General features: G+C 37.2%; 1 protein-coding gene across 3 annotated transcripts; it reads left to right on the forward strand.

Moving 5' to 3' along the window:
• The first annotated feature begins 805 nt into the window (after positions 1–805).
• LOC106070750 (uncharacterized) lies at positions 806–8,822 on the forward strand. 3 transcript variants are annotated; one of them, XM_056036887.1, is made up of 4 exons: positions 806–954; positions 2,062–2,220; positions 2,383–2,606; positions 8,648–8,822. In XM_056036887.1, the coding sequence occupies exons 2-4, from the start codon at positions 2,071–2,073 to the stop codon at positions 8,670–8,672; spliced, it is 399 nt and encodes a 132-aa protein (XP_055892862.1). In that variant the 5' UTR covers positions 806–954; positions 2,062–2,070; the 3' UTR covers positions 8,673–8,822. The 3 variants fall into 3 exon arrangements, with proteins under 3 accessions (XP_055892862.1, XP_055892861.1, XP_055892863.1); XM_056036886.1 differs by having other exon boundaries at positions 865–1,001; XM_056036888.1 differs by lacking the exon at positions 806–954 and adding an exon at positions 1,232–1,253.
• Positions 8,823–9,786: the final 964 nt, after the last annotated feature.

Below are 9,786 nucleotides of genomic sequence, written 5' to 3' on the forward strand. Positions count from 1 at the left end.
TGGAAATTATTATGGCCTCGAGGTTGGGCATCACTGGCAAAATTTAGTTAAAATCTGGCCATTCCATGAACGTCTTCCCTCACTTTGTTATTCTGACATATATAACTTAATATCAAAACAATATCAGGAACGAATATTAACTTCCGATTCGAGATTTGAATGTCCTCCAAAATAAAATAGTGTCTTGCCAGCAACGTACTCATCTATAAAGAAAAAATCACAAATGAGGAGATTTGGAACAGGATCACAATGGCAATCGGGCCCCACGATGACCTGTTGGCCACTGTCCAAAAAAAAAAGCAAACTAAACATTTATGGCCACAAGGTCCTCAGATCTAGCAAAGACTTTCTTCAGGGAACAGTACCAGGAAAAGAAGAAGAGACAGACAGAGAAAGCAATTGGAATATAACATCAAAGAATGGACGGAACTGTCACTACATGAGATTCTCTCGAGGCAAAAGACAAAGAGGAATGGAGAAAGACGTTGAAAGATCATATGTTGCGCCCCCAACGGCTCAACAGACTTAGGGATAGGTGAAGGTTATAGTCACGTGAGTAATAATTTTACATAGTTCTGTAGTTTATTTACAAGTTGTTAACAGATGGCCAATGCAATTGAAGTAAATCAATCCTATCAATACAAATACATCTCTTGAGACATCCGCTGGTAAATGGTAAATGAAGAAAAAAAGGAGCATGTCAGCAAGTCACGCAACAGAAGATAACAGTTGGACCAAACTAAAGAAAACTTAACACAAAAAAAAAATCTAGATCTAGGTTTCTTGAATGATATGGGACAATCGTGTTTAGAAAGTCGTGCAATGATTGTAAGTTTTTTTTTGTTTGACAAGCTCAAAATGGCTTTCTTTATCACGTGATCTTGTATTCATTTGTCTAAATGCAGGATTTAAATTTGGCCACTGTATTTTGGCTTGCTGAGATTTCCTATCTAGGTATTGGGGATTATTTTTTTCTAGATTTGTTATTGTTGTATTATTAGGTGAGTTGTATCATTATAAGAAGCCTAAAAAAAATGATCATGTATTAAGAATACTTGACTATCAAATGTATAATGTACAATTACTTGATCATTAGTAAACACTGAGACGAAGAAAGACAAAGCAGTTCAATTTATTGCACCCGTTCTTCCGACGGAAATCTGCGGCAATAGTTTAAACGAGTTTTATAACCACAGACTTACCGTATCAGTAAACTAAATCTAGACTCACTCCCGTGCATGTAAGATAAATATGTAAGTGTATACCCCCGACTCATCTGCCCATGTTACTATTAAAGCTATGTTGTTGTTTTTTAATCCGGAACAACCTACTATGACATTTTTCGGCGACCTTTTGCAGAAAGAGCGTCGCATGAGGTTTGCGTGACATGTTCTCGGACAAATTGAATTACGCATAATAAGAGTTATAAGAGTAGTACAACTTGGCGCCACACTTTCATGAAGGTCCTTAGAGAAGGTGGGAAGAGGCTTCAGACTTTGCCAGTGACCGATTTTAGTCGAAACAGCTTGCCGCCAAATGCGCCAAACGGCGCGGGAGGGTCTAAGTCGGTAAGAATATGCATTTAGTTGGCTTTCATTACTGTAAATATTGCATGGCATTGCTGGCAAGGGCGGAGAGTCTACAATTTTTTCCACTAACTTCAGGAATAACATATTCAAGGCCACAATAAAAGTCTTCCGAAAGAATAAAGGGTCAGAATGTAATAAAGATTAATTATGTACACACACACATACATACATTCATAAATCCCCCCCCAAACCTCCCCACCGAAAAAAATCCTGGCTACGCCCATGGCCTCGGCCCATGACGTTAATCAGAATATCTTTACTTGTTTGAATCTTCTGCAAGAGTTTTGCTAGCTTTGTATATGCAGTCTTGATCGTATATAGACTCTAGATGTCAGGGTTTTCCCGTCATACAAAACCTTTTCTTTTTTATTAATCATTTATCTTGATGAAGAATTATATAGATCTTAGTGATGTTCAAGATTCGTGGCTATATCTTTTTTATTTTATTTTTTTCATGTTGTTGTATCTACAGATCTGTAAGATGGAGCTGCACACCATTCTGATGATACTACTTCCGGTAGCTGTGCTGGGTCAGGTTGACCTGAATGCACTTGCAAGGGACACCTTCTACAAGATGGATGTCAGTCAAGATGGACTAGTCACTAGAATCGAGCTGGCCGGATACTTCAATGTATCTGTTTATGTTTTTGTTTATATAGTTTTTATATGCCAGTTTGTTGGGTTTTGTTTGGGTTTTTTGTGTGTGTGTGTTTGTGTGTGTCTTTTTATTTCTTGATAACTTGAGAAATGTTTTTTGCCGTTTTAGGTGGAATCTTGGTTTTATTTTCCTCAGAGAATGGATCAAAACGGAGACGCTAAAATTTCCAAACACGAATACACAGATTACATTACTGACATATATGGCCACAGTCCGGACTTGAACCACTACGTTCATACAATCTACGATAACTTGGACTACAACAACGACCATCATGTTGATCAATTAGACTACAACAGAAACTTTGACCGAGCCGACACCAACTTTGATGATTTTGTCGACGAGGATGAATTTAACAGGTAAGTACGATAATCAAGGTGAATGCAGATCCATCCATCAACCACCAATGTAACTATAACTCATTCATCCATTAACCGCCAAGAAAAAAATTACTCATCCCCCCATCCAGCCATAAGGAAACTAGTACCCATCCCCCCATCCAGCCATAAGGAAACTAGTACCCATCCCCCCATCCAGCCATAAGGAAACTATTACTCATCCCCCCATCCAGCCATAAGGAAACTATTACTCATCCCCCCATCCAGCCATAAGGAAACTATTACTCATCCCCCCATCCAGCCATAAGGAAACTATTACTCATCCCCCCATCCAGCCATAAGGAAACTATTACTCATCCCCCCATCCAGCCATAAGGAAACTATTACTCATCCCCCCATCCAGCCATAAGGAAACTATTACTCATCCCCCCATCCAGCTATAAGGAAACTATTACTCATCCCCCAATCCAGACATAAGGAAACTATTACCCATCCAGCCATAAGGAAACTATTATTCATCCCCCCATCCAGCCATAAGGAAACTATTACTCATCCCCCCATCCAGCCATAAGGAAACTATTACTCATCCCCCCATCCAGCCATAAGGAAACTATTACCCATCCAGCCATAAGGAAACTATTACTCATCCAGCCATAAGGAAACTATTACCCATCCAGCCATAAGGAAACTATTACTCATCCCCCCATCCAGCCATAAGGAAATTATTACCCATCCCCCCATCCAGCCATAAGGAAACTATTACTCATCCCCCCATCCAGCCATAAGGAAACTATTACCATCCAGCCATAAGGAAACTATTACTCAACCCCCCATCCAGCCATAAGGAAACTATTACTCAACCCCCCATCCAGCCATAAGGAAACTATTACCCATCCAGCCATAAGGAAACTATAGCTCATTGAGGGTCCATCCATCCAGCCCTAAGGGAAATTTAGCTCATTGAGGGTCCATCCATCCAACCCTAAGGGAAATATAACTCATTGAGGGTCCAACCATCCAACCCTAAGGGAAATATAACTCATTGAGGGTCCAACCATCCAACCCTAAGGGAAATATAACTCATTGAGGGTCCAACCATCCAACCCTAAGGGAAATATAACTCATTGAGGGTCCAACCATCCAACCCTAAGGGAAATATAACTCATTGAGGGTCCAACCATCCAACCCTAAGGGAAATATAACTCATTGAGGGTCCAACCATCCAACCCTAAGGGAAATATAACTCATTGAGGGTCCAACCATCCAACCCTAAGGGAAATATAACTCATTGAGGGTCCATCCATCCAACCCTAAGGGAAATATAACTCATTGAGGGTCCAACCATCCAACCCTAAGGGAAATATAACTCATTGAGGGACCCTTGAAACACATTTGTTCCATTCAGGCCAGCATTTAGGTCAAGGACTTATTCGTAAAGGAGCGTCCAAGGCTGACAAATAATTTAGCAATTTAACAAATTTAACAAAAATGATCTTGTTAGTGCCTATATAACAGTGAGAAGATATACATACAAGATATTCGTATGTTGTAGTAGGCGAATTCTGAAGTGTACAATGTGTTATCGATAGACTAACATCTGCAGTAACTGAAAGTACACCACCTTCACATTCATCTATCCTTAGTCTGTTGGAGCATCACACAAGGTTTATCGACTGTCTTTCTCCATTTATCTCTATATTATGTTAAGTTGATGTTAACTTGCAAATGAGGAAATACAATACAAAACACTGCCTTAAATCAATATTAAAACAAGATAACAAAGAAATTTTGATTTATCACACAAACTCAGAGACGGCCCCCCATCGTATCCCCCTAGTTGCAAGAAATAGAGAAATACTCAAGACATGATTTTAATTTGATGGTCCAAAAAAAAATAATATTTCAAAAATTTATTTGGCGTTGTCAGAACTGTTTTTTGTAAAATGTTTTACATGTTTCGGGTGCTCCTTAAAAGTTGTAGATAATTTACTTCCTAGTCCAAATCTCCCGATGGACGACGGGGGGTGGCAGCGAGCAGGGTTTGAACCCGGGACCATCGAGACTATCTAGCGCGCATACCGCACGACCTGGCGTTGATATTCACTTAATAACAAACTTATAATCTATTACCGATAAAGAGATTTGTTAGACTTTTCACATGACAACTACCATTTATGTATAATGTCAGAAGAACGTCTTTTGGCATTGTTTTCTAATCGGGAAAAAAAAGGTATTAAACTTGTACTTCGACAACGTCTGCTCGATGTCCCAGCATAGTTACCAACAAAGCTTTTGGCACTTTCATTCAAATGGAACTAGAATGAGGATGTAGATCTACCTTAACAAAACTTCTGATTTAGCGCTCTTAAGATATCTACTAGATCTTTATTCGGAATAATTTAGACTTCATTTAGATTAGGGGTGCACCGGATAGTACTTTTTGATATCCGGCCGGGGCCGGATATGACCGGATAGTAAAATTTGATATTCGGCCGGGGCCGGAGCCGGAGCCGGATACCTAAGTGTCTTGTTAATAGCTTGTGTTGCTGAACATTTTACGAAACTGTAAAATAACATACCTATATTGGCTGGTTTTATTTTTTTCCTTTTATATACCTTATTGTTTTAAACTCTGTTACTGATTGATTTATTCAAGCTTAACAGTATTTCTAAAAATCTGTATAGCATGAGTGTGTCTGTGTGTATGTACGATGCCACCAACTGAAAAGGATGTGTGTAGGAAGGTCAATGTAAATAATGTTAGTATATATTTAACTAGTTACTAATGTAAATCTCTCATAAGTAAAGTGCAATCTGCCTTGTATAGTGGTCGGATGTATGTGTTCATGCATTTCAGAGCAACAACCTGGTCAGATATACCTAGTGAGCCTACACATATAGTCCTAGTGTAGTGTGTATAGTGATTTGTGTTAACCATCAAGAATTGTTTTTTCCTTGAGCATACGCACGCAATAGAGTTGGGTGTCAGTCAAAAAAGATAACACATTGGCATGGTCAGTCAAGCATATAGATAAATTATACCCGTCCACTAGTTAGAGGTCAAGGGTTGTTTTTATTTTTACGATCCAGCATATTGTTTCTTTGTTTGCTAGATCTAACTGCGGTACTATTATTCAATTTATTTTATACGATTTTAAAATTTACTGTAAGGTTTTCCGTTATTTATTAAGTCAAAAGAATTAAACAATGAAATTAGCTTTCTTTCTAAAGATTTTAATACAAGGCAAAAAAATACACACACGCAAACATGCACATCTTTGTTTTATTTTATTGTGCAAAGAACGTACGTAAGAAACATTAAATGCAAAGAGCGTATGTAAGAAACATCTTCCTTAATTATTACTTATTAATTATTTTATTCGTGGTTTCAGTTACAAAAGGGAACGATAGTAAGCCTATGGGTGTTAGGTGTGTAAAAGTCGTCCTAGCCTGATACACAGTGGCTAAGTAGGGCCTACGCATCTTAAGTAAAAAAAAAATAGTAATAACAAGGAGTTAATTGACTGTCACAAATTATTAAGAATATTGTTATCAAATCAAGACACTTAACTGCAGGAGTAATATTCAAGTTAACACGTTAGAAAAATTATTTAACCGTAATATTTATTGACAGTGTAATATCCTTTGTTAGCATTTTGTGTCTTTTCATTCTGGCTTAAAAATGGTCAATGTCTAATTGTCTATCAATAAATTGGGTGTCAAGGACCAAAGAAATAAAAAAAAGAGTAGGGGTGTTTAGCGCTCCATTTAAAGATAGCCCTGGTCGTGTCTTCTACAAAATAATTAGTTACTGGCTTACTGGGCTATATAATCTCGCGGTTTGTGTTCTGTGTAGCTAAAGGTCATTCGTTTAGGTGCATGTGATCTTTAGTCCAGCTTACTAATTGAGATTTATGTTCAAGTAACTCGGCACACTTGAAAAAGTGTGGCCTCTTGCCCAACCACGTGATTAAGATTTTTCTCCAAATAAGCCAACTCTTTGTCCGGATACCCGTGTAGATGTTTGGTTTAAAGTCCAGTCCCCCCCCCCCAATTAAGATTAACTACTAAGTAAACAAACATAGTTCCCTCGTGTGACCTCTAGAGAGTGCTTACGTCCATCGTATCTGACTTGTGGTCACCTGTCAATCAATGAACTCAATGTGATGGACTAAACAAATAAAAGGGGGAGGGAGATGTTCATCTGGAATTATACCTGGTTACCTTAGAGGTGTGGTTATGGTAGTCCAGCCCCCCTAATAAAGATTATCTACTAAGTAAACAAACTCAGTTCCCTCGAAAGGTGTGACCTCTAGAGAGTGTCAATACGCTGACATTAAACCTACGTCCATCGTATTTAACTTGTGGTCGACTGCCTATAAAAAAAAACTCAATGTGATGGACTAAACAAATAAAAGGGGTGGGAGTTGTTCATCTCTACCTCTGGAGATATACCCGCACAGCTAGACAGACGTCTGGTCAGCATGACGTAGTCAAGGAATGTAGCATTTTAACATGTTAACTAACCTATTCAAAGGTCAAGACAAATTGAAAAAAGTGTCAGCCATTGCTTCTCTGTATGTAAAGCGCATTTATGATGTAAAGTTTCATTTCTATTTATATTAAGTTATTAACACGCCTTGTCTTTATAATAAACGATGTTTGATGCATATTCATAAAGGCTCTATTTTTAAGCACATTATTTTGTTTTAATATAAACATTAATAAATTCTACAACAGACATAAATGAAACGAGGTCCACTTTATGCATATTAAATAGGTGTATTTTTTTCTATCCGGTTTACTATCCGGTAGTGATATCCGACCGGAGCCGAATAGCACCGGATAGTAAAAAATGCCGGATATTCGGCAGAAGCCGGAGCCGGAGCGACTATCCGGTACACCCCTAATTTAGATTAGTTTTACGTAAACCTAAAATCTGATTATTAATTATTTTTTTTGAGGGAAGTAGTTTAGCACCATGTGGTCGCGTGCGTGACATTTACATACAGCTAAAGAACTTGCATTCTTGGCCTATATAACGTAACAATCTGTTTTCTCGCTATATAGGTCTTTGATATAATTATTGTCGGATAAAAGTCTGTTTCCGTTTTCCAGTCAGCATTGTCAGCATATTTATAAAATGTACAAGAAATGTTAAAGAAAAGAAAAATGTTGTTTTAGTTTTTTGAAGTTTTTCACTTTTTTTGTGTAGTGTTTGAGGTCTCCATGTCCAGTCTAGGTATAATATATATATATAGGTCTGTGCTTTTATTTAAGCTTAACATACCCAGAAATCTATTTAGACTTAATAATGTAATTGCAACACTTCTCTCTCTCTCTCTCTCTCTCTCTCTCTCTCTCTCTCTCTCTCGTTTAGTTTAGTTAATTCACATTAAAATACAGTAAAGTTCAACAATTTCGACAAGGTTGCAATTTGCCCTGTGACAGTGATAACAATAGTTAAGGCTTCTTTTGGAGCCCGAAGATTATGAGGAGTACAGTATTTCACGTGGGGACGCTGTCCTACCTGTGATCCCCGATAGAAAGATGTAGAATTATAAAGACGATTCAGTGTTGGACATATTTACGCCTGCGCTGGACATACCTCAACATATGCTATAGGGCCCTAAATTTCATGGGGCCCACCTAAAAAAAACTCTGTGATATTTTCAATCATTAGAAGAAAAAAATGATTAGAAAAAGGAATCGCTTGTTGTTGATATCAGGGGCTTAAAGCCACGGGGTGGTGGGGGGGAGATTTATAAAAGGGACCATATCTCATATACCTTATGGCCATTAAGTCTATATCTGGTTCTGAGTTACGTCATATGTTGTGACATTGACAGTAGCTTTTTTTTTTAAATAACTAACGACCACAATAAACCTGGAAGTAGGTAACTTTAGTAGCTTCTGGGTTTAAACTTCATCTAGTACCTCAAAAATAACCCAATGTTTGAACGTAAATGAGATTATTGTTGCCATTTGATTGATTTGATGATATTTAATATTGTGTAATTAATACAACTTTAAAATTACACTAGACTTGACTTTCTCTACAGATTATTCATGGCACTCGCTCAGTAAGGAACAGTGCTGATAGTAATAATGGCAGTGAATGACCACACACGCACACACAACAAAAGCTCGATGTTAAGAAAGTCCATGAACTTCGATTTACAGAAAAGGAATTTTTAAATTTTTCCAAATCTTTTAAATAAAAATTTTATTTTTTTACTTTTGTTTTGCGTTTCTTCGTGTGACTTGCGCGCGTGTTTTCTGTAATGGTAGGGCATGGTTTAGAACTCTTGTTACATTGCACTATAACTTATAATAATATAAATTATAATTTCAAAAGCAAATCCAGCATACATGTGTGTAGATATCAAATAAATGCCCATGTCTTATTTCTTATCCTAAGACATAAAGACGAAGACACATGTCTTATTTCTTATTACGTTTAATGATAAGACAAGGTGAGTGGCAATAGTGAACCCTCCAGGTCAAAGCTAGATCTAGAAGGTCGTGTAAAAAGACTGACATTTATTTTCAATGTGATCGTCTTAAATCTTTGATAACTTTTAATAAGAATCATTCTCCTTTTACCTTTCTCCCTTATAGAGTTGCCTCCCTTTAATTTGTTTCACTATTTTTACTTAAACTTAGCAAAACGAATTGAGCTGATAATGTCCTTAGAATCTACAGTACGACAAAGAAGCTTGTTTTCTTTTTTAAAATAGTTTATGTAATAATTCGTCTTCTACCAAATCTGTAGAAGAAAAGAAAATTAGGGTGGGAGAGAAAACTAGAAGAAAGAAAGAAAGTTAAAGAGAGACAGAAGGAACTTGGATTAAATGTGAGAGAGAGATGTGCACATTTTGTTGTCTTCTTTTCAAGAGCAATTTTTTTAATTTTCTTGATATGATCTGTATTTTATTCGTGTCTTCTCAGATTTAATATGATCCTTATCCTTTACTTCTTGTGTACCTGTAATGTCATCTTGACTTAATTATTCCTGAAACAAAAGCCATTCACGGTGAGACTTTTTCAACGTTCCGCAAACTTTCATAATGATTACCACGAATTTATTTTGGAGAGATGTGCATTGTCTCCTAAATCATCTGACATACACCGGATTCAGAGGGGCCTACACGTTAATTCACCACAGAATGAAGCGTGAATATTTTTATTGAATTAATAC

Source organism: Biomphalaria glabrata, chromosome 7, assembly GCF_947242115.1.
Source record: "Biomphalaria glabrata chromosome 7, xgBioGlab47.1, whole genome shotgun sequence".
NCBI lineage: Eukaryota > Metazoa > Mollusca > Gastropoda > Planorbidae > Biomphalaria > Biomphalaria glabrata.

Excerpts from the sequence above, each read along its gene's own strand:
- LOC106070750 (XM_056036887.1), top strand. The coding sequence starts at position 2,071 with ATGGAGCTGCACACCATTCTGATGATACTACTTCCGGTAGCTGTGCTG. Across the intron at positions 2,221-2,382 it reads AGCTGGCCGGATACTTCAAT|AGAATGGATCAAAACGGAGA; the intron begins GTATCTGTTTAT and ends TATTTTCCTCAG. Across the intron at positions 2,607-8,647 it reads GACGAGGATGAATTTAACAG|ATTATTCATGGCACTCGCTC; the intron begins GTAAGTACGATA and ends CTTTCTCTACAG.